This window comes from Toxoplasma gondii, chromosome VIII, assembly GCF_000006565.2.
Source record: "Toxoplasma gondii ME49 chromosome VIII, whole genome shotgun sequence".
Classification (NCBI taxonomy): domain Eukaryota; phylum Apicomplexa; class Conoidasida; order Eucoccidiorida; family Sarcocystidae; genus Toxoplasma; species Toxoplasma gondii.
Window position 1 is genome coordinate 460,003 of NC_031476.1, and position 23,579 is coordinate 483,581.

Below are 23,579 nucleotides of genomic sequence, written 5' to 3' on the forward strand. Positions count from 1 at the left end.
TTTTTCCCCGTAACGCTGAACCTGGGACGGAAGGTTTGTCGCAGCGTTTCCAACCTTTTGTTGGTGAACGCATTGAGAGGCTGGCGGTAGCCGCGCTACCGAACATAAAGAAGTAGGCAGTAATGTTCGATGCGTCGTGTAAACGCACATGGGCAATGGATGAGGAACACTAGAGACGGTGTAGGCTTTCGGCCGCTTTTAACGGTTCCAGCTGGTTTGGCCCAAACCGCCAAGTCGGTGTGTTCTACGGAAACGTTTGCTTATCCATGACATGGAAAAACTCCTCCCTGCTTATCTTGCCGTCATTGTCTGCGTCTGTTCGTTCCAGAATCTCGCCAATGTCGAGGTTTGGTGTCATGTTCAACTCTCGCGCCGTCCGTGTCAACATCTTGTGTGTGATAAAGCCAGTGCCTTCTGGATCGAACTGGGTAAATGTGCAAGCGATGTCCTGGGGAGTTTTGTAGGGTGTCTCGTCAGTTGTTAGCAAATCCAGAAATTGTCGGAAATTGAGGCGTGTACGACCGTCTCGATCTAGGTGGCTGAGCATCTCCGCAATTACGTCACCCCTCGTCTCATACCCTGCATTCTGGAAACACAGAAAAGCACGCACGCGCTTCTTCGAACAGTTGCTACTGCAGCAGCGCTTGTTGCGGTAACCAAAACACTTTGCATCCCCAACCAGTAGTCGAATGTTCACGGGCGCTTAATCAGCTCGCCTTCATGGTGTTTGTGGGAGGCACAGCACTGCCTATGACAATCCGGCGGAACACACAGTAGACCCGAGTAAGAAAATCCATCCAGCGACTGCGTTTCGAGTGTCATGACCTCGCTTCGCTTGCCGAGGATGGTGACGTCCAGCACAGCTCCTGGGCATTCTCACGTGCATTCGATGCTTTAGGTCGCGAAGGAGAATCAGGCCTGTGCCTTCCGTGTCGCACGCGTCGAACAGTCTCTTTAGCGCAGCGATTTCTTCTTGTTTCATCGAGGGTCTCTCGTACTTCTGAGGATCAAACTCACTGCCGGCACCTGCAGAACCAGAAGATCCGGCTGCACCTGCTGCCTGGCTGTGCGCTCGTACGGGGCAACCCACGCTGCACAGCCCACTCAGTTGGCTTGTCATTTTTCAGAGGATCTTTGAAAACACCAACCACCGAAGAAGAGGGAGCGGTAGCCTTCCGGCAAACGACACAAAACCAGCTTCGTAGGCGTGGCCGATGCCTCTCTTGAGAGCGCTGCTGGATTGCTCGTGCTATGGAAAATTTTCAGCGAAACTCCGGAGGGGCTGCACGGGAGGCTGCGGAACCTGTGTCAGCAAGAGTGTTGCAAACGCGACAAGATATCAGCAAAAGTAATGTTTGTGTGTCGTGTGACACCTGGAAACTGTGTGTGGGTTCGAAGGACACGCCCTTAGGCGGCAAGACAGGTTTTCGGTGTTGAAAGACTCAGGATGACTGCGGCTCGAAGACGCCCAAGTTACAACAGGAGACTGGATACAAATCACACCGGTGAGGTGCAAGATGTGCTCGGACCAGACTTAAATGGATACTGATTGTTCTCTAAACCATGCTAGCGCCGTCGATACTGCGATTGAAGTCGAACGAGCGGCCGCAGTTGTCCAGCGTGTTTGACTTCCCCTGATATGTCCAAGGTGATCGCGAAAAAACTCTCCTCATATCCTTTGTTGAGAAGTTTACGCTGGCAAGATCCGCATCATTGCAGAAAGCGCAACAGCAGCTTTCCGCCGGAGGGGGGAAACCCAGACGAAGAAAGCAAGACGGCAATCGAAAGAAGTGAGGGCCCCCACACTCGACGACTACGAAAAGAACAAATAGAACTGATCAGCTTGTGTGAGGAAGACCACAAAAACTACAGCGTGGTAATGTGTTTCGGGAAGATGCAAAGTTCATTTGAAGATGTGGAAATCCGTGAACACGTTCCTTGCATCCCGCCGGACACAGTCAGCACACTTAGAATGTGGTATTGTTTCAGTGTAGACGGAAAACTCTCATTCGGTTTAATATCTGTAATGTTTTGTCCAGGGCGTCAAGCCAACGTCGTTACATACAAAACGTGCATTTTAAAGCCCGTACGACGCAGCAGCTCCGCAAGTCTCCGGGGCAAACTTTAAGGGGAACGACCACATACACGTAAATGTAGGTAACCACAACGTGTTTGTATTTCTCGCATCACAGCATATTCGGTTTATCTAACGCTAAGTCCCATAGAATTTCAGCACACAATCAAAAGTCCTAGACGAGTGAAACAGTCATCGTACCCCAGAAGTTGGACCACCGATACCTTGAAACAATAAGGCAGCATCACACGGAAATCATCAGTATCTGCGGATGCCCGGACTTACATACACTTTTGAACGTACTGAGTGGAGCCTATGCTCTCCAACTGTAAAACATCTAGGTTCAGCCGCTAAGCAACATGAATTGGGTGCTCAGTGTTAGGGATGCCACCCAGTAAGAGCATGCATCGCGTTGGTGCCAAAGGCACACTCGTAAGTGGCATTATCGTAATTTGGAAACGAAGACAGAAAGAATCTCACACTCGCTTCTGGCTTTGAAGGCCCGAAACTACGGTTGGCTGTTACCTTTCGATAGTCATGGATGCATAAAGAACTTCGGAGAATCCTACATGTCGGGACGGTTGTAATTGCTCAAGCTGTGCGAAGTGTGTAGTGCTGACACGCACATGCAATCCGAAATCTTTTCCTCAAAGCATTCGTTGACCCTTTCCACATGACCTGTTGTGCGTTGCTACGCGGCGAAGCCTGCTACTAGGGCTATGCACCAGATTATTATAATCTCAGTCTCAGCACCGCATTCGACTCAGTAGCCTCCAGTAGGTTCCTCGGGGTCCTCTTAACGTTTTCCTTTTCCCTTCAACTTTCCCTTCCCTTTGTTCTTCTTAGACTCTTGAAGCGTTTCTTGAATCCTCTTGAGATACAACCGTGCAAAGTGCCTGATTGTGCTGGCTGCCTGCTTCAGCTTCTCTGCCTGCTTCGACCTCTCAACTAAAATCGCAGCCTTGGCAATCGCTGCCTTCTCTTCCGCATCTTTCCGCTCCCGGTCTTCGTCCTGCACAGAGAATGGCGACAGCAAATCTCTGACTGCAGTAGAGCTTTGTGAACTCGAGTTTTATTTGGCCAGTGGAGAGATGTCAGAACCTCGGATCCTTTTTACAGATACAATATCCGTTCACCGCGGTTATCTTTGCTCTTGTAATATGTGATATGACTGCGAGCATACAATCACTCATGACACAGTTATCTACAATGAAACAACAATAACGATGTAACTTAATAAGCAACTGGCATGAACATCGGGGAGGGCACAGAAATGCACAGCTCGTGCTGGCTCAGATCCAACTGAAAACGTAGAATCTAAGAACACTTCTCCTCTTTGTAGAAAACAGATAACCGCTAGGTGTTTCCAAGGAGACAGTATCTGTAGCAGTATTGACTGAAAGGACAGATCATGAACCTTACGCGAAACTCCCGCATCTCGAAGCGGGACTTAAAGAATCTTCATCGACGTATGTGAAGTACGTGGTACAAGAGCAGAGGGGGGGCTGGTGGTTGCCCAGTATGAACGTCTATCTCATCTTATCAGTGAACGAAGTAACACACAGGGAAAACGCACCAAGCGTTGTTGGGCGACCGCCAGAGTTCTTAGAAGCGAGTTCTGGTGTTTGAGAAGGGCGGTAAGTTCTTTCTGTTTTTCTTCGGTTTCTTTGGTGAACCGTTCATGCCATGCCTGTTTCTCGTCTTGGACCTGGATGCACAACATAAATGAACTCAGCGAATGCGACTGAAAAGCTTTCTTTTTGTCTTGCTCATGTCGAATAACTACACAATATACTCTAAAGACTACGGGAGGGCACTGTATGTTGGCAACTGCACTTTGTGCATTCGGTTGAAAACAAGCGTCTACCTTGGTGGTGCCATTATCGAGCTTTAGCTTGCGTGTCCATCGTACTACCTCAGTGCAACTTTCATACATTCTGAATATATTCTCGCGAAAATTTGAGAATCTCCGTGTGTGCGAACTCTTCAAGATAAGCCTCGCTGAGCTCCTTCGCTAGCTGCCGCTGAAGCTCGATTTCTTTTTGCTGAAACACACGAAGCAATGCTTGTTCCTGAGCCGCCAGTTGCTTCTCTTCGAAAGACAGCTTGAGAGATGACTTCAGCCGGTTCTGCTGGAGTTCTTCTTTCAACGAGGAGATCTCTGCATTCGTCTGTTTCATTTCTCTCTCGTACTCTGCAGTTTCCTTCTTCAACTCTGCTTCAAGAAGTCGAACTGCTTGCGCGGACTCCCTGGTTCTCTTCTTTACCTGCCTCAAGCGCAGTTCACACCTTTTGCCGTTGTCTGCACACTGAAAGTTTTACTGTGGCTGCCAGTTATAACCTTTTATGTTGTTAGATTAATCAAAATGCTGCATCGCGAATGCTATTTCACTGGCTTGGTGACGACATAACTACGAACCAACCACTGGTTTTGATGGAATTGCTTATAACACCGTCCCAACAGTATATTCCACCGTATCTCCAACAACCTGTTCTTGAGAAGCCAGCATCGTAAATATGTGTCCGGTTAAATACGTAGGAACACTCATTCCACGTTAGAGCGTATCATCGAAATAATGACAACAGGGTACAACAAATATCCATCGTTTACCTGCCTTACACAAAGGCGGAAGTGACAGCTACCACTTGCTTGTTCCCAACCTTCCGCTGAAGCTGCCGACAACAGTGATTGGAAGTGCGTAGAGAAGCCTCAAACTCTCAGCTGTGCAATCAAATTGTATTTCTTCTCATGCTACTGCGCAGCGGTTGTGGGTAGTAACGTTCCTGGTCAAGAAAAGCAGAGGGGTTCCCCGAAATGAATGGGAAAAGTCTCAATTAGGGAACATGCAATGCTCACCTCATTGAGTTTTTCTTGTTGGTGCTTCTCTTGAGCCACTCTGTCTTGTAGAGACTTGAAAGTGTAAGCGTCCTGGAGTTCATCTCGCACGTCGGCATACCATTCCTCCACTTTCTGTCTCTCAAGCTGCAATTTGACGGCGTTCTCCTGAGAGACAGAAGAGTATAAAGTCGACAGTCAAGAAGCCAGCTCTCTAATTTCGGAGGCAAACGACAAAAAAATGGAGAACTCTGGTAAGCCGCAAAAGCAAGATCAATCTAAGGGAAATGAAAAGGGTGGCCTCGGTCATTGGTTCCGCGTTCGCTACACTTCCAGGAGCTTCTGGAAGACAAACTGAAACTGACGCGATCGCACAGCTAACGAAACAAACGCAGCCACCTTCCGGCACAATTGCCCTTTTCAGCGAGCTGCTTCCTAAGCGACAGGATTAACCACAGCTTGAGATATCAGCATTTTGCTCTAACTCCAGTGTGCGCCGAACCCTCCTTCAGCTTCCCGATGGAACTATGTTTCGTTTGCATGGAGAGACATGGATAATGGGAAGCATTTTCGTGTGTTTTCCCAGTTTTATGGGAAAAAAGTGGCGGCAGTTCAAACGCTGTCACATAAATGTTCACACAGTAACATCCATTCAGCTGAACAAGAAGTCCGGTGCCCGACAGTTTCATGTCCGCTATGCATTCTTCCATTTGCGGCAGGAAGCCGGACGCATTTGTTGGGGCAAGAAACAGTGTTCCCGCTGTTGTGTTTCTCTGTCCAAGCGAACTAGAGTGCCATCTTTGTAATGCTCAATCGAGAGTTATTGCATTTGCATTCCGTTTGCATACGAGGGCGTCCTTGCCGGTCAGGACTCAGCGGTGGGCCTATATTTTATGACGTTGTTGACAAATAGACACTTTACTTGAAGATTTGGATTTTGCTTCAAATTCCGGCAAAGCTCTTTATTTGCCTCCCGCAGCTTTTGCGAAACTTCCTCGAGCTCGGCCTCCACGCTCTTCAGCTTTTCAATATTACTTAATCCTCTCAGCTGTTGCTTGCTGTCAGTCAACTCCTTGAATCTGTGAGCAAACCCGATCCAGACCCTTTTGAAGATGCACAAATACATAGACGAAACCCTTTTTACTTTTCATCCAACGCACCACATGAATGCTCCGTGGTTCGGGTCCTCACGCCCATTCAGCAAAGCGAACAAATTTTCATCTATCTATCCCGGTTTTACGAGTCATGCTGTGTCGTTGTCAAAACCTCAACCGTAGCTGTGTATCCCTCCGATGCGTGCTGGCTTTACCTCAAAAGAGCATCTCATTACGTCTCTCCTTCAGCATTCAGGATTGGATGGAACTGCTCATTTTAGGGCTTTATTGAAACCAGGGACTTCACGGATCGTTTGTGTGCATCTTCTCGATTTATGAAACTATTGCTCTGTCGCACCGGTGGAACCAGTTCATTCACAAGGTGGAACACAAAACAAATAGAGGCGGCAGGTCTTGTGCTTTTAGTAAGAAACCGTCGTTTCTTCCCTATATGTACCATGTTGAACACGGACTGACATGCATGCCTGTTGGTGTTGGCAGGCAGCTTTCATTCCCGCTTCTTTCAAGCGTTTCTGTCTTGTTAGTCGTATGCGAAGTCCTAGATGTTCCGGAGGCGGGAACGTCCGTGCTACAAGAACGAGTGCCGTTGAAGTAGACCAGACATCTAGTCAATGACTCTTGGACTGTTTTGTTCTTTCTCTCACTTTTCCTGCAGAGAACTCTGTTCCTGAATCATGCGTACAATGTCGTCGCCCTTGGACAGAGACAGTTCATCTCTTCTGGCTGTGTGCCCTGCGGGCACCAGTTTGCTCACGAAACTAAGCTGTCTCAGTGCCTCATCTATCAGCACGCAAGCCCGAAAAGCCTCAACGGGAGTCAGCTGAACTGCATTGCTTTTAGTGGCGCTGGGGGCGACGGCGCTTTCCGCCATGGCGTTCTTGTCTCTTGTTGAAACATCAGAAACAAGGAACCCGATTGTATCTCAGGCACGGGAGGAGAGGCGATGAAAACCAAGATGCAGTAGTCATCAGCTTTCGCTTCTTTCATTCAAACATCGCGTTTCCCACAGCGGTTTTCTCTAAACTGCGTTATCCTGTGCTTTCTGCTCTCAGACTTGTTTACCGTGTGCGGATATTCGTGAACTCTTTCACGCTAAGCTTCCGGCGTTGTGGCATTCTTTTCTCAGTCTTCTTTATCGGATTATCCATGGCAAGCTGGAAAGCTCCCTGATGGCTGCTCTGAACAGGAGAGGCTTTGCTTGTACTGTGGGAACTACGTGACTAGGAGTTTCTTGTTTCAGCGTGGAGACGATTACTCATCATCCCTCGAAGGCCAGGTGGAGGACACAGAGTCTTACCCCCAGAGATCAGAGGGGCACTAGCAGCGCGGAAATCGACAAGTAAAGTTAGGGGCCGCATAGAAGTGTTCGAAGCAAAGACTGTCGTCTCAAAGAAAACTCATATTTGATTCATGTGCGGCCTCACGGTAGGTTGGTACTACAACCGGGAGAAAAGAACTACACAGCTCGAGCCTTATTTTAGGTTTTCAAGCTCTTCCCTAGCCCAACAGAAGGGCTTAAGAGCGTCTGCCCACTTTGCGCAAAACAACAGACCGATTTTCAGCGCGGGAAGGTGTGGGACACATCGGTGAGGAAATGGCTTGGTACCAAAGTTCGTATAAAGCATGCGCACTCTCGACGTTTGTCAGAGTCTCTTCTCTGGCTCTTTGTCGTTACTCTTCTGTTAAGGTAACACACTAATGTTACTGCTCGCCCGTAATTAAGGAGGATTAGATCATGAGTGCAGGAAAAGAGGTGAGAGCAGCGGCAGTCCTCGTGTATGGGTGATACCCGTACAAACTGCAGTTCGAGTGCAACACTCACACAGGCCCAGTGAAAAAGACGGGCTGCTAACCCGAACGAATAGGCAGAGGGAGCCTCTACCACTCCGTCAACAATGAGTCAATGCAGTGTTTTGCCGAGCAGACCATTGACATTTCGAGCGATTATCGGTCCACTAATGTACTTCATCAACTGCCGACTTCAGTCTGCTTTCTTTGCCGAGAACTCAACCAAGAAATCCTTGTTTGCAATTCGGTTCTCACTAACCTGGGGAATGAAAAGCCTCGCTGCGACAAATAGTTCCGAACTAACACTTCACGAGTTCCTATGGCTCTGCCAGAAGTTTTACGCAAGCGCGTAGAGAGCGGATCGCTGCATCACATGCAGAAGAGCTCTGCTTTACCATTGAGATTTCCCATACGGACGCAACGTCACAGAGCACCTTCAAGGCAGAAAACTCTGCAGCTGGATGTAATGCTGGATACCGTTATGAGATTGACCTTCCTGCGACATGCATTGGCGCCTACCTGGGCGACACACATTCTTAAAAAAGGAAAGCGACAGCGTTGTAGACGCCGGGTGTGTCTGCAGTCAGTGCAGGCCAGAAGATCGGAAGTGTCAACAAATTGATCTATCTGACGGGCACTTCACCTAAGTGCCTTCTTGATTTTTGAACACTTAGTCTTCTGTTGCAAATTACCCGACCTTCGGTCTTCTACAATACTCTTTCTGCAGTGAGAACGAATTTTGTGCAGAAGGGCATCTATGGCAACAGAGCAGGCGTTTCACTGCCGCAGCACCGACTTCGCGTTCGCCAGAACGTTCATTCCGTGTATCACAGGAGATGAAACTGTGCTCTTCGCTGTACACGTCCGACTTCGTTTCCGCAGTGTGCGAAAGAAAAACACTGCTACGCACCAAGCAATCGTCGCTCCCTTGTGCTTGGTCGAGACGGGGACAATTCTACTCGCTGTGTTGGATGCCATTCAAGAGGTCACCTATGACCAGGTCCATATGGCTGTCCAGTTGAATCTCTGATGTTTAGTCTTGCACTGCCGGTGGGATTTTTCTGTCCTCATCGCACATGAAGACATGGGCGATCCGCTGCTTTTTTCCGCTGCCCATGTGTGACGCGAAAAACTGAGAGAAGCGGCCACTTTCCAGCAGAATTGTGACAGAAAATTTCATCGGCACCTTCGCACTCCGGAGTGCCCGGAAGTTAATCACGGTGAACAGATTTCGTGGACAACCTTCGAATGTAAATCAATCCAAACGGATGGAAGTACAGTGGGTAGAAGTGTTCTGTGTCTCAGGAACGTCTTCTTCCCCTCCCCCCAAACCAACTTTGGCGGAGCGACACCCTCGAGTCTGTTCACAGGCACCCATTTGAGATATTTTAGCACAATTTCCTCTTTCCCTAGGCGCTTCCCCTTGAGAGGAAAGTTGACGCTCTCTGGGACGAGTGACGGCGAAGGACACCAAACGTTCATCGTTCCTCGTGTTTTGTTCCAACTGGATCCACAGCGTCTTCTGTGTACGGTCATAAACGTCGAGAACCGCTTAAACGAGGTCGCCTCGTGGCACTACCCAGTTGATTTTGTGTTCCGGGGCTTCGAGGTAGAACAGCTTCATGTCAAGGCGATATTGACGGTGTTGGTCCAGGAAAAGGAACGCGCAGTAGACGCCGATCAAGGCGCCGAACAGGTATTCTCTGAAGAACATCGCCGTGTTGTACGCTGAAGCACAGAGAGTTAAAAGCACCACACACAGAACCCAATGAAAAGGCAAACACTGACTGTGAGATACTCTCCCCGGTCTTCTGCAGTTCACATCAGGCGGCCAGCAAGAAGCAAACGGACTCCAGAATCCCTTCGGGTTCCCGTGGTGCCAACAAGAATACCTCCCACTCAGGCATTCCACCCACGCCTTCACATGGATTTGCCGCACCGAAGGCGACAAAGAAAAAAATGAGCGTCTTCCCGCATGCACAGACGCGCTGGCGAAGATCTAGAATTTTTCAGTCGACTGGACTCGCGCCGGAGCTCAGACGAGTCAGGAAGATAATCTGGGCGAAGCTACACTGAAAGACAAGAAAACGAAGAACATGCGATAGACGGGACCGTGAAACGGTCAAACGCTCCATGGGCGAGAGACGCGAAGCTTACATGCAAGGACTTTTTGTCTGTACGACAGCCACGCGCCTTCCCACGCAACTTCCGCCTCGCGTGCCATTTCCTCAGGCGTTCTGTACGGCATCGGAATCTGGTTTCGGTAGATCTTCAGCGGCTTAGCAAATTTATAGAACATTTCTTCGTAGTCGTCGTACGTGAAGTCGCCCTTGATCAGTTTGTACATGAACGGCTGCAGCGATGGAGTGTCATCGGCGAGCTTCTTGAGGAACGGGAAGAACTGGGGAGGCACATAGTAGACGTGTTTGATGTGCTGAGAGACCTCCGGGGGGATTTGAGCAGGCACACTGTAGCCAAGCGACACAGAAGAGAAGAACAATTCACGCAGATGAAGGACGACAGACACGAACGGCAGACAAGGCTGCTACAGACAGCCGCGCACAGAAAAGACAGAGGCAACGGGTATACGCTTACACTCCTGAAACAGAACGAAAGGCACCAACGATCTGCAACCTCGACTGTTCTTCTCTGCACCCGCGTTTAACAAAGACAGTCGCCCTGAGTCGTCTACAGATTCGCGTTTCGTCTTCTTGTCTTAAACTTGAACCTCTACGTCTACCAGTACGGAAGGTGAGCCTGTGCTCGCACTCCTGGCCACACTGTCTGTCGCCCACTCTGACCTTACTCGTTAGAACAGTCCCCTGGGTTCCACACGGCTTCCTTTCGCAGACCGAACCCCTAACATCGACTGGTACAGAGACTTTACCGCATGGTCCGCTAAAAGCAGGCATTAAGAACACAACGGTCACACCGAGACCGTCGACTGTTGTGTCAGCACCCCATTATCTAACTATGGATCTTGTCTCTGTACACGTGTGGCTCCCATAGTTTTGGTGAACGCATCTCAAACACAGCACAAGAAACAATATCCTCGAAACACGTTGAAACCCGACTCTCTCTTTGGCGTACCCGAAGCCGTCTCTCGGGATAACCTGGTGTTCGTCTTCCCAAACCGGCTGCCAGGTAGGTCGGTCCCACTGCATAACAAAGAGCATGGGAGAACCGGCGCCACTTCCACGCGCGTAGAGTCCCTCTCCTCCAACGGGGATGTTCAAAGTGTCTTTCGCGCCACGAGTGAGCTCTGGGGGATACTCATCGTGGCCGCCGCTCATGCCACGCGTCTGCTGAGAAAGGGCACTGACGCCTGGACCCGCGGTGATGCGCCGGGAGTACAAAGGAGTGGAGAGCGGCGCCAAAGGCGACGAAAAAGAGAAGAACCGACGAGAAGCTGCAGTCGGCAAGCCGGCGAAAGACAACGTAGACCGGCTGAAGAGAGGTGCTGTGGCTGCGCCGACTGGCCGCATGCCGGCGAAAGGCAGGAACAACTGACGGGCTGTGGTCGCCATTTTCAACAACGGGTGCTCAGTCCAGTATGGAAGTCGAGGAAAAAATGACCATATCTGCTTTCGGCGTCCTAACCGATAATAAAGGCCCCGGAAGACCGGATTTCCACGCGGGTAATAGGGAACGCAGGAACACGCCGGGTTGTCGGTCCGGAGCTGCGGCAGGCGGTAACGCAGTGTGTGGCCCCGTCCACAGAAAAGGGAGAAACGCCCACGACAAAGAAGTAAAAATTCGGGGGTTTGCCCGACAAATCGCGAAAAAGCGAGAATTCCACACTCGGAACACGGGCGAGGTTGCAGAAGAAATACCCTGGCGTGTAGGGCAAGCCTCCTTCGCTGCCTCACCGGGAATCGCAAATCCCCATCAAATGCTTGACAGAGAGAGTGAGTAGGCACACTTGATCGTACGTGTGCGTTTTCAACGGGGAGAACACAGAGGGAGCAAAAAGCAAGTCCAGCCCGTGATCCGGAAGGCGCGAAACGCCCGGGCGAGAGATTGCCAGACAAAGCAGGACCCAACTCTTCGAATATACAGCGCACCAGCCACCAGGTATTCGAATGCCCCGATAACTGGCGTTTTCTGTGAATTCACTCGTGTCCACGCTCCCCCGTAGCTTTTAATGTACACTTCTGACCTTCTTGTGCAAACGTCCAACGTGGAAACACGATCTTAGCCGAAAAGGGGGAACTCAAATGCCACGTTTAATGCACGGAGGTCAACACTCAAGCAGCTTCTTCAACGACACTGCTGACAATCTCCTGAATATATCAGTGTGGTCTCTAAAATGTAACGATGTACTCGGGTGTTCGCTTGTCGACTTGGATCTTCCAAACTTTTGGAATCGACTTTCTTGCAAGAAACAACCTGGACCGGCGTCTGTGCCAAATTTGTAGATATCCAGGGTGAGACACTCCGAGTTGGTTGTTCACTTCATACATTCAGTATCAGCTGACCACCCCACCCGGGATGTATCCATCTTCGTCACAGTTATGAGTTTAGGTTAACCACAGTCTTGAGTATGTATGCAACTTCTACGACAGAAACACCACTTGGCTCCCCCAAAGGTTACCCAGCGCCACCAAAGCGACCTAACTCACAAGGAGAGGCTCCTCCGGTGTAAGGCTCTCTACCTGAAACAACAGGGACCTTCAGCGTACAGATGTCATATATATATATATATATATGTATATGGTGTTTACATGCAAGTACATAATAGTCCACTTTGACGGATCGGAACCAGATGCACATGAGGCAGTGTCCAGATTCCGCAGGCGTCATCAACGCCACATTGTCGGATGAACTTTGCTAGCTGAAATATCGGGACTTTACGTCGTCCCTTGCTTGCCGCGGCTTGCATGCATCGTGGTCCTGACCTCAGCATAGAAAACCATTTTCAAAGCTGCTGCCGATATACAGTAATCTGTTATGTGCCCGTATGCATTGAGACAGCTTTTACATTTTTATCATGCCCCACCGTGTGCACGGTGGCACCGAGAGATTACACAGAAGTGAGAAGCGGCCTGGCAGATTTCAAAGTTCCTCAACAAGGTCTGAAATGTACGTAGAGATAGGGACAGCGTGGCAACAAATGGTAACTCTGCAGAGGCAATGACCACACTTAGCCTCTAACGATATGAGGTGCATTTCTCTCTTACCACTTCAATGACATAGTGATCCGAATCCTTCTGATGCCACTCGCCTCTTTCTGTGGCTGAGGGAGCCCGGGCAAGAGTTCTTTGCGTCGTTTCTGGTCGTACGTGCTGACTGAAGTGCAAATCTTCAGTTTCAGAAGGGCGAATGTGCAGTGGCGTACCACCGTTTATTCCTATAGCAGGATAAGTGTGCATTCGCCAGACCGCAGCTAACATGGATAAGCGGTCAGGTGGATGGTGGTGAACACTCAGAGAGATTTAAGAAGAAACACCGGGCCCACAACTTGGAGAGCGTTTTGATGCTCTGAATGCCACGTATTGAAGTTGCAGTACGCAGAGGCCCGCAGTGGTACGAGTTCTTCAGAGAGTCATCGTGAGCGAGCAATGATATGTATGAGCTTTTTCGTGGTTGCTTAGCCACAACCCTGGTGGAGAATATTAGTACACAGTACTTCGAGTCGCTACGATCCTGCAGCGTTCCCCCTTGTTTGTAACAATGAGGGTAACGCTGCGAAGCTACGAGTAACTAGCTGCATGCATTGCGAGCGAGCTAAAAATCGACGCAAGCGATCCCTCTCAAAACGGGGTGTGCCGCGCGTCTCAACCGAAGCAGGGAAACCCGGTTTCTCTGTTGCCATTTGTTTAGCGTTGTTCCCCGCGTCTTAGTTGTCGACTCTCCAGGATTGACTACTTCTGAGGCAGGAAGTTTACAGGCGTTCTCTAGTAAATGCTACGAATTGGGCGAGGGGTGTAGATCTTGACGCAGGTAAGCGAGTGCGGCGGTATGGAACCGGAGGAGGAAAACAGCTTTCGTTATTTTGGCAACATAGAACTGTGTGTTCCTTGAGTTCTGATGATCGGCTCATCTGCGAGGCTCCTGACATTTTCCGAAAGTGAAGGTGAATGCGCGCTGCCGATCCTGTCCGCGCTGACGGATGGACCGGTGTCGCAGAGAAACTAGCGAGGCGTCATTGGCGGGGCTCACAGGCATTTTGCCGTTTTGCCCAAGATGCCAGCAGAGTGGATTTTGTAGACTGTGCAGAGGAGAGCCAGGGGTGCGTTTTATTCAAAAGACACGGAATTATTGCTATAGTTCTAAACATTTGCTAGCAGCTACGTTTTCTACTGAGAGAAGTGTCAGGCGTGGTTGCCGACGACGCGGGGTTCTGGCACGCGCGGCATCAATTTCGAATGGAACTACCGTTCTCGTGAGCGTACACCAATTTTCCCGACAGCATATCCTCCACCCGAAGATGCCCAGTGCAGTCTTTCGGAAAAGTTAAGGGAAGGTCGGGACTGTCTTCTTGCCAACGTGCTCACTAAGGTGGTACGTTTCCTGCGCTTCCCTCAGACAAAATGAGTATCGCCGGCGTTTTTCAAAGCTACACCCAAGGAAAGGGTGATATGGACAGTCGTACTCTTGTCAAATTGTGCAAGGAGACTGGCGTGATCGACAAGCAGACGACACCAACTGACATCGACCTGATCTTCACCAAGTGCAAGGCAAAAGTGCGCCTCTGTTGGCTTTTGCGTGATGCAGTTCAATTCCAGAGAAGTTGTCCTCATGAGGAAGCAAATGCAGTGTCAGCAATGCCCTTTCACGTGGTTTCCTACCTGACGATGAACTATTTTTCGGTGTTACACAGCAAGGGAGTAACGCGTAGGCACGGGAGTGCTGCTCTACACTCCAGGATTTCCATTGTGTATTTAGAGATTAAAAATGACATTCAACGAGTAATAAGGACATGGATCTCGTATGCCGCTTCTATGCGTTTTCCTTCAGGGTGCAAAGCGCCTGACGTGCGAAGACTTCGAGAAGGCTGTGGAGGAGATCGCGAAACGCAAGAACAAATCCGTAGACGAGATCACTCAGCAGTTGTGTTCTTCCTCGGGGCCGTCTTTCTCAGGTACCAAAGCAGACGCTGTCCGCCTACATGACGACAAATCAACCTTCACAGGCGTCCACGCACATGGCGGACCCTCCACTGTGGACACGCCCTCCAGAGGCCAGGCGGCAGGGCTTGGACCATCTGGTGCGACTGCTCAAATAAGTCTCGCCGATATCTGCGACCGGTCCACTCCAGATATCCGAGGCGTGAACAAGAACTTCCAAAAGTCGTGATTTGCGGCGGTAGCGGCTCCACGATATGAGACTGGTTCTCGAACGCATGGGAAGCTTTTCAAAAGCTTCTTAGTCATTCTACAGTTTGCTGAATCCCCAACCGGCTACCGTGCCTGACATGTTCCGGCTTCAAAGAGTCACAAGGCAGCTTCCGTCGAGTGTGTACAGTTGCTGTGGCCTGTTGGGGGGAAACATGCAAGTGGCGCTGTATTTCTTTTTGTCGATCTTGACCATAGACGCAGTCGTTCTTTTGGTCTGAACGCTCCTTTCCGTCTAGCTTTGGATGAGCTCTCGTGTTCGCTCAGGGTGTGGTCTGTAGCAAAAGTTTGTGTCTGGCGTAAACCGTTTCTGGCCTCGGTAATGAAATCTGCTTTTGGGTCCTGGTTCTCAAGAACTAACAAGATATCCTATTCTCTGACACCCTTCGTGCACTCTTTGTGGCTGACCCCAAAACGTACGCAAGGAGCCAACCAGATACAGGGAACTCGACAGTCACTGCCAGCTTTCTGTAAACGAACATTCTTCACTATTTCACACCAGTTGGCACAGAATATCAAACTGCGCACGAGTTAAATCCTACAGGGTTGAAGACTGGGCTCGTTTCAATGCCCAAGTCAGAGCACGGGATTGCATATACAAACGACTGTGCAAGCTTTTCAGGAAAGTGCTTTCTGACGGCTGGTCTACTCCAGATATTGAGTGTCTTTGTTTGCCGGATGCAGGCTCTCTTGTGTTTTTCATGGCTTTCACGTCCAGTGCACCAAGTGGCATCCAGCGTTTTCGCTCGGACACCGGCAGTTTCAAGGAAAGTCTCAGGCTCCTTCATTTGCAAAAACACCAATCAGCTCCCGGTGTGTGACGCTGGAAGCCGCCACACCTGGTGTCACTTTCCGTGTTTCGTTAACGCACAGTAGTTGAACTTTCCTCGCCTGTGTACGCGCTTCCGAAACGCCAGAATAGATCCGTCGACAGTTATCAGACGCGTCCTACTGCTCCAGCAGCTTGCCGTCGGAGCAGACGGGTGCCCAAGCTGGACGCCGCTGTCGCTGAATATCTCGGTAAATGCTGTTGGCATCACATGTGGATGATGACGACGCGGAAAACGGGAAACCTCTGAGCTGTGCAGAGCTATTCGAGGGTAGCGAGCATGGAGCGTGATGAAGCCATAGTGAGGAACACGGCGATATATCGGGAAACGAGGAGGCAAAGACTTCGACACCTGTCTGTTTCACCGTTTAATTCCCAGACAACCTGACCGGATTTTATCCAACACAAAAACCTCGCGGGGGGTGTGCGCAGTTCTCAAAGACCTTTGGACCTAATCGCTATGAGCACCCCACTCTTGCGCCGGCACAGACAATCAACTTTTCCAGTTTCCCGAACTGTTTAAGGCGCCAAATGCAGTCGCGAGAATTTTTGGTTTCGTGAAACGTGGAAGCGCCGGTCGTTTTGCTGGAAAATGCTCGTCTGTGCGGACCATGTCAACCACCAGGCTCACCTCGAGCTGGGGCTGCATGTCCTCGTTTCAGTGAGGCATGCATTCCAGTCGTTTTTCCAGGAAAACGACATCCTTTCGTCTTTTTGTAGTCTTTCCGGCACTCCTTACACGACTTTTGGAGAGGACCCTTGACTCATGGAGAGTAGCAGCGAAGTCACGGTTCACTCGGTCGCTTTTTCCCAGAAAAACGAATTTGCATGTGCGAACTGCGGTTTTCGCTCGGTTTCTGCGGCGTTCTCTCTCAAAAGTTCTGCTCATTGTTTCCACTTTTCCCTCTCGCGCCGAGCGACGAGGTGCAAGTCCACATTTTTCCGGTCATCCGGACACTCTTCACGTTTTCTGTGACAGTTCGGATCTCTCGTCGATCTAGCATCGCCTTCTTTTTCGTCCCATTGTTTTTCTCCTGACCAGCGCTGCCAAGTGAACCGCATGCCAGTGTGAAAGGATTCAACAACTTTTCCTTTTTGTGTTTTTCTGGAGCTGTTGACCCGGCAGTGGACTGTGGCTAAGGCAGCGACCAGCGGTCACTTGCGCGTGAGGGTCGCCGCCGCTCAACCTTGCCTGTTGTCTTTCGTGTTTTGTCTGCTCTCTTCCTCAACTTGTCGCTTTTCTCGTTTACAAGGGACTTCTCTCCGGTCCTGACTGCGTTTCCTGCGATCTGTCAGGTGTACCTGTCCTCCGTGTTTCCCCGTCTTACCCCCTCTCTCCGTGCGGTTCGTGTATCCTTTGATTTTTCTCTCCCTTCCCTAGCTGCAGCAACGTTTCCTCTTCGCCGTCTCAACGCGAAAAACACTTGAGATGTCTCTCTTCCTCGAATCTCCACGTTGTCTGCCTCGCGTCGAGGCACAAGTTTTTCCGAGGTCCGACGCGGGTCCGTAATTTCTACCTTGTCAACACGACAGCGTCGCGCACCCGGCAGTCTTTCCTTTGGCGTCTCCACCTCTTCCTTCTCTCTTTTCTGTTTTGTGCACTTTCTCGTTTCGGCAGAACTTGCCTCTCCGTTCTCGCTGTTCGCGCTCCGCTGAACGTACGCTCTCCTTGTCTCTTCAGCGCGTCGCCGGCTTCTCTGGAACTTGACGCGCCTTCGTCTTTCTCGTCTCTTCCTCAGTTCGGCTCTCGGCTCCTTCTGTGGCCAGAACGGACTGCCTTCTCCAGCGTTGTCTTAGGGAGACGTTTTTCCATCTTGATTGACGAAGACGCCCTGAGCGACGCGCTGACTCTCACCGGTCCTCGCACAGCTGTCCTTTCTCCGCTTTTCGTCTGCCGCGTTGTCTCTGATCCGCCACCCAGAGCTCTTCTCACCTTTGTCTTGCTGTCTCCGTGTATAGCGTCACGTGTCTCCTCTATGCATATGTCTCTCTGCATCCCTCAGTCTACCTCGATTTCTCTTTTCAACCGTCCGTCTGTACCTCTCTCTCCCCATTTCTGTCTACTTCTCTCCACGTGTATCTGCATTCTCTAACTCTATACCTCATATCATCTCTATCTACCTGCCTACCTCTCTCTCTGTCTACCTGTTTGTCTATGTTTTCAGCTTTGCCTGCGTCTCTGTGTATCTGTCTACATGTCTCTCACTGCATGTCTTTCGATGTCTGTTTGACTGGAAATCCGTCGACGTCTTTCTCGGAGTTCCAAGATGGGGAAGACAACTGTGTACCTCGACATCAGCATCGGCAACAAGGCTGGAGGGAGACTGGTCTTCGAACTGTTCACAGACATCACGCCGAAAGCTGCTGAAAACTTCAGGGGTCTGTGCACGGGCGAGTATGGCCTCTCAGGACGAACGGGAAAGCCACTGCATTACTTGGGCTCTTCGTTCTTCAGAATCGTCCCCGGTGTCCTCATTCAAGGAGGCGACGTCCAAAACAACGACGGCACTGGCGGCGAATGCGTCTGGGGAGGGACCTTCCGCGATGAAAACTTCGTTCGCCGACACGCTCAAGCAGGTAATCCGTAGAAGCCAAGCGACAAGCGCCTCGCTTTAGGTGCTTTTCTGGAAAACCAAAGCCTCGAAAAAGCAAGACGCCTGCTCTCCCCCGTCCGCGCGTCTGCGCTCCATATGAAAAAAACCTAGAATAACATATGTGTGTGTAGACAAGCATAAATGCACAGAGATATGTATGTATAGATATATATATTAATATACATACATATATATATATATATATATGTATATGTATGTGTGTGTGTTTATAATATAAATATCTATATATGTGTATACATCTATATATGTGTACATGTGCGTATATATGCATGCGTGTATGTGTATATGTGTATATATGTATATATATGTATATACGCGTATATGGCATATATGTATATATGCGTAGATATGTGTCTGCTTCTCGTATGCGTCTTTCTTCGTTTCTTCCTTCTGGGAGAATAAGAATGCGAATGGTGGAAATGCCACGAGTCTCCGATTCCACGCAGGTCCCTCGAGTCAATATGTTTTTTCGTTGAATTTTTTTTCAGTCACCGTTTTTTCGCTTAGCATTTCCTCTCCGCTTCAGTCTTTTGTGCTAGATGTTCTCCTCTGGTTCCTTTTCGGCTCCGACTTCGTCTCCATTGCAGTGTCTTTCTACTGCCGTTTCATCTGCCTTCTATTCTCTCCTTTGCGCCACCGTCTCTGTGCTTTGTTTTCCTCTACTGGGGTTTCTCGCTTTCAGTTCTGTAGGTCTCTCGTTCCTGGGTGGGACCCGAAGCGCGCAGGACGCGGGAGACTCCGCTCGACGGCTGCTGCGCCTGTCTGCTTTTCTCTCGTCTTTCGTCTTTCAGGGTGCTTGGCAATGGCCAACAACGGCCGCCACACGAACGGAAGCCAATTTTACATCACTTTGAAGAAGGCCTCTGCGCTCGACAACAGACATGTAGTGGTTGGCCAGCTTGTCGAGGGCATGGAGCTCCTCCGCGCCATGCAGCTCGTGCCTATCGATGCGAAAACTGGAACGCCGAAGGTCTCCATTGTCATTGCAGGTACCTTCGACTCCAGGGAGAAACGGAAGAGAAAGCAAAGGAAGAAAGAAGAGGAAGGGGTAGGAGAGCAACGAGAAGGGCAATGAAGAGAGAGGAGGGGAAGGAAGAAGAACGAGGAGAGAACGAGGAAGAACAGGGGAAAAAAGGGAACAGGAAGAACTAGAAAACGAGACGAAACTGATGAAGAAACAGAAGCCTGAGAGAGAGGGGATTTCCAACAACGACCCCAGAGACAAAATGCCGAGGAGATGGAGAAGAGAAGACGCACGGGGACCTGGCAAAACGCGTTTCCTACAAGAGAGAAACGAGCATGTCCTTCAGTGCATTTTTGTGCTTCGTTTCTTCTTTCGAGGTTCTGTGGCTGCATCTCCTCGGCTTCCGTGTCTTTTTCTCTTGTTCCCTTGGCCAGGATGCGGCGAACTGGGTGTCGCTGTGCGACGTCTGGACGCGATGAGCACAACGCGTATGCAGTTGAACGACATGATGGAAAAGCATGTGAAGGAGCAACTGAAGAAGGAAGAAGAAGCTCACAAGTTTGCTGGTCAGTCGCGCGTGTTTCGCGTCTTTTCGTCTCGCGTTCTGATCTGTTTCCTCTTGGTCCTCTTCTTCACTGTTTTCACCTTCCTCATCGCCGTCCCCTCTCGCTCTCGAGTGGCTGCTTGCGGTGCAAGTACACCCCGCAGTTCCGCGTTGCTCTGTCGCCGTCGTTTATCTCTCTTCAGCTGTGTGCCTTCTGGACTTTGCTGTCTGCGTCTTCGTCCCGGGTTCCCATTTGCTCACTTGCCCTTCTCTTTCTTCTCTCCCGCAGAGAGCGACAGCGAGGGAAGCAGCAGCAGCGGGAGCAGCGAGAACGAGACAGCTGAGCACCGACGCAGGCGACAGCGGTTGAAGCGGAAGAAACAGAGATACCTCAAGAGCGCGTTGTTCAAAGGCGAAGCGTTGTTCAAGCAGATCCAACAGGAGGCGGCGCACGAGTTAAAGGACAAGTACGCAGGGTTGCTCGTGGACGAGAGAAAAGAGGACGAGAGAGCACTCAGCGACGAGGGCGACGAGGGCGAAGAGAGGGAGAAGAAAGCCTCTGGCGACAAACAGGAAAAGACAGACAGCGAAGAAACAGGCGAGTCTCGGAAAAAGAAAGGCAGTGCTAGACAGGAAGAGATCGACGTCATGCTTCTTGGGGAGAGCGACGAGAGCGACAAGAGCGACGACAGTGGAGCTTCCGGAGGCGAAGAGAAGAAACGACGCCTTCTTGCTCTAAGAATGAAGATAAACGAAGGACGGAAGCTCAACAACAAGGAAGTACGTCTTTTTGCATGGATAAAATAGATGGAGACTTCACATCAACTGTGTGCGGAGATAATGTCGAGAGACGCGTAAAACTGCAACCCTGGCGATATCCCCCAATAAATTATTTGTGCACATCCGGCGACAGATAGATGGAGATGCATATCTCTGTACAGGAGAAGGAACATTTTCCTGTCCGCCAGCAGCGTTTTCTCAGCAGTTCCTTCTTCGTATATCTTGCCTCACCTGCGGTTCCTTCAGTTGTTTCTGTTCGGTTTCATTTCGCTTTCTCTGTAGACGGAAGCTTTTCGTTTTCTTTTTTTGGCGTTTTTCCTGAGCGCGGCCTTTCTACCGACCTGGCGTGTGTCTTGCCTCGCCGGGGCGCGCGTTCCCAACTCTCTGCTCCGCCGCGTCCCCTCGCCTGTCGCTTTCCAGGTTCTCGAAGAGAAGCGCATCTGGCATGACCCTCAGTACGAGAAGAAGAAGGCCGAGGCGCTGGTCCGGGCGACTTTGCGACAGATGCATGGCGAAGAGGCAGAGAAGAAGGCGCGCGAGGGGAAGAAGGAAGGAAGGCAAGGAGGCGAAAGCGGCGACGAAGACGCCGAGGAGTCTCGTCGACGGAGAGGCTACTTGAACGATGCCGCGGCTCTGATTGCAGACAAAGCGCTCAAAGAAGAAAAGCGAGGACAGAAGACTTTCGGTTGGGACGTCTTTAACCAAGACGCCCTGTACAGAGCTCACAAAAAGCGGTGAGAAAGTGCAGTCCGTTCCCCGCGAAAAACCTGCAACTCCTCGATGAGAGAGCGACTCCCTCCGAGTGCATCTTTTCTTTCTCGCTCCCAGCCCTCGTGCCGTTTCTGCCTCGCTTCCTCACAGCAAATCCGCGACGCGGTGTGTGTCGACAAGCAAGGCCTGGAGTTGTATAAAACAAATCAAACTTACAATTCGTCTTTCAGATACCTCCCCAGTGACCGTCCCTATTTATCGCTGTAAATGCTTCAAAGAAGCGCCCTTCTAGAAGAAACTCTCGAAAGTTGAGACACCCTTCACATGTGCAAAAAAAGCACACATGGTGTGGGTGAGAAATACAAGTATACAGACAATTATAGTCATCTATCTATATGCGAATCTATATATATATATATATATGCGAATATGGACATGCATTCAGTTGTAGTATGTAAATGCATGAATATGTATACATAGGTAGTATTCGTGCATATATATATATATATATATGTATATGTAAGTTGGCGTTTGAGGAGTTATTGTGGTGAGTGAAATTGCGTACACAGATTGGCGGAGGTTACTTTCAAGGAAGACGAATACCGCAAACAGAAGGAGGCTCTTGGAGACGTTTTCTACGACCCTGCCTCTGCGCTGGTCACCTCCGACTTCAAGGTATGTGTCGTTCTTCGTTGTAGTTGGTTTTTCTCGTGTCGTTTCTCTGTTACCAGCTGCTCTCTCATCCTGTTCTGTGTTCCTCGTTATTCTTCTACAACTTCTTTGTTCAAAGCCGCCTCGGCCTGAATATCTCCGTGTCTCTCACCCGCTTCTCGTGTTTCCTCTGTCTTCGTGGTCCTCCAGTCTCTTTTCTCCTCCGCACTCGCGAGCTTCTCGTTTCGATTTTCTGCTTCTTCTGGTGCGGCAGCTGCAGTACATCGCGGCCTCTGTTCGGCGAATCTGCCCCACCGAAGGATCTCAATGTATGCCGCAGCCAGTCGTGTGTGTATCGTGTGTTTTCGGGTGTCTGTACAGTCACTGCGGAAACACCAGGTGTCTCTCCAGCTCCTCGTTTCTCAGCAGCTTCTTGTTCTTTCTCTGAGTGTCGTTTGCACTCTTTTCAGGCCTCGGAAGCTGCCAAAGACAGGCTCGTGAACAGCATCGAGAATGCGCAGAAACGCCGCAAGAACTTCAGCAGAAGACGAATCTTCAACGAAGGCGACAACGTGACCTACATCAACGAGAGAAATAGAATTTACAACGAGAAACTCGAGAGAGCTTTCGGCGAGAGCTCTCTGGAGATCCGCCAGAATCTAGAGCGCGGCACAGCTCTCTAAATAAGTGCGAATGCTCTGCTTGTCACAAGGCAAACGAACGCCTTTCGTGGCGGAAGTGGGGTGTACATACACCCCAGACGTCCGCTAAAAGCGCGACAAGAAAAAAAGAGGGATGGAGAGACACGGACGGGGATGCCAAACAGAAGTATTTCGGGTTCCCAAAAATTCAGGAAAAAAGAAACAAATGTACAGAAGAAGTAGGCGGCTTTGTCCTGTGATCTGGTCGAATCCGCATGTGCCTTCGTGTTGCAAATAGTCTTCTTGTGTTCTTGAACGAGGCATCTCTCTTCTTCGAAGGAGATAAAGACAGGACGACGAAAAAGAAAAACGCACCTGGGGGGCAGTCATGGGTATCTTTGTCTGTTCCTCCAGTCTCTGCGCCTTCACGATTTATTTTTGGCAGATTTCCACTGTTCTGCCCACTTCGGAACTCGATCTCGCGGGCTCTCCCATGAGGGTGTTTTCTCTTGAGTCGCCGCTGCAGTCTCCGTTTTTCTGTCCCCATGCAAACGGTCTTCTGTGGTGTTTCTCTGTGGTGCCTCTCTCCTTTGTCTTCCCTTCGCTGTCCTCTTTTTTCTGTTCTTTTTCAAGTGCATCTGTTTCTTCTTCAAGCTGGCAGTGGTGGGCGTCTCCGGGACGCTGCGGTGTCTGT

The 23,579-nt window shown here is 50.1% G+C and overlaps 5 protein-coding genes across 5 annotated transcripts; 2 read left to right on the forward strand and 3 right to left on the reverse strand.

Annotated features, from left to right (window-relative positions):
- Window positions 1-244: 244 nt before the first annotated feature.
- TGME49_229910 (EF hand domain-containing protein) lies at window positions 245-1,120 on the reverse strand (the record flags this gene model as incomplete). The annotated part of the gene is made up of 2 exons (XM_002367874.2): window positions 245-586; window positions 881-1,120. The coding sequence occupies 2 exons, from the start codon at window positions 1,118-1,120 to the stop codon at window positions 245-247; spliced, it is 582 nt and encodes a 193-aa protein (XP_002367915.1).
- A 1,750-nt stretch (window positions 1,121-2,870) lies between these two features.
- Window positions 2,871-6,896, reverse strand: TGME49_229915 (hypothetical protein; the record flags this gene model as incomplete). The annotated part of the gene is made up of 6 exons (XM_018780240.1): window positions 2,871-3,086; window positions 3,651-3,782; window positions 4,009-4,341; window positions 4,932-5,078; window positions 5,833-5,989; window positions 6,670-6,896. The coding sequence occupies 6 exons, from the start codon at window positions 6,894-6,896 to the stop codon at window positions 2,871-2,873; spliced, it is 1,212 nt and encodes a 403-aa protein (XP_018636902.1).
- A 1,746-nt stretch (window positions 6,897-8,642) lies between these two features.
- Window positions 8,643-11,787, reverse strand: TGME49_229920 (hypothetical protein). The gene is made up of 3 exons (XM_002367875.1): window positions 10,904-11,787; window positions 9,971-10,281; window positions 8,643-9,541 (listed from the first exon to the last, which is right to left on the reverse strand). The coding sequence occupies exons 1-3, from the start codon at window positions 11,338-11,340 to the stop codon at window positions 9,366-9,368; spliced, it is 924 nt and encodes a 307-aa protein (XP_002367916.1). The 5' UTR covers window positions 11,341-11,787; the 3' UTR covers window positions 8,643-9,365.
- Window positions 11,788-13,620: 1,833 nt separating this feature from the next.
- On the forward strand, window positions 13,621-15,537 carry TGME49_229930 (p25-alpha family protein). Its single transcript, XM_002367876.1, has 3 exons — window positions 13,621-13,756; window positions 14,342-14,499; window positions 14,774-15,537. Exons 2-3 carry the CDS (start codon window positions 14,347-14,349, stop codon window positions 15,110-15,112), a joined length of 492 nt encoding a protein of 163 aa, XP_002367917.1. The 5' UTR covers window positions 13,621-13,756; window positions 14,342-14,346; the 3' UTR covers window positions 15,113-15,537.
- Window positions 15,538-18,246: 2,709 nt separating this feature from the next.
- On the forward strand, window positions 18,247-23,292 carry TGME49_229940 (cyclophilin, putative; the record flags this gene model as incomplete). Its single annotated transcript, XM_002367877.2, has 7 exons — window positions 18,247-18,556; window positions 19,386-19,583; window positions 19,993-20,124; window positions 20,392-20,882; window positions 21,303-21,616; window positions 22,163-22,268; window positions 22,715-23,292. 7 exons carry the CDS (start codon window positions 18,247-18,249, stop codon window positions 22,925-22,927), a joined length of 1,764 nt encoding a protein of 587 aa, XP_002367918.1. The 3' UTR covers window positions 22,928-23,292.
- Window positions 23,293-23,579: the final 287 nt, after the last annotated feature.

What these genes read in the sequence shown, in the direction of transcription:
- TGME49_229920 (XM_002367875.1), bottom strand. Translation starts at nt 11,340, where the DNA reads ATGGCGACCACAGCCCGTCAGTTGTTCCTGCCTTTCGCCGGCATGCGG. An exon ending in ATCCCGAGAGACGGCTTCGG is followed by an intron (nt 10,282 to 10,903) that starts GTACGCCAAAGA and finishes GCTTGGCTACAG; the next exon opens with TGTGCCTGCTCAAATCCCCC. An exon ending in CAGACAAAAAGTCCTTGCAT is followed by an intron (nt 9,542 to 9,970) that starts GTAAGCTTCGCG and finishes TCTGTGCTTCAG; the next exon opens with CGTACAACACGGCGATGTTC.
- TGME49_229930 (XM_002367876.1), top strand. Translation starts at nt 14,347, where the DNA reads ATGAGTATCGCCGGCGTTTTTCAAAGCTACACCCAAGGAAAGGGTGAT. An exon ending in TCACCAAGTGCAAGGCAAAA is followed by an intron (nt 14,500 to 14,773) that starts GTGCGCCTCTGT and finishes GTTTTCCTTCAG; the next exon opens with GGTGCAAAGCGCCTGACGTG.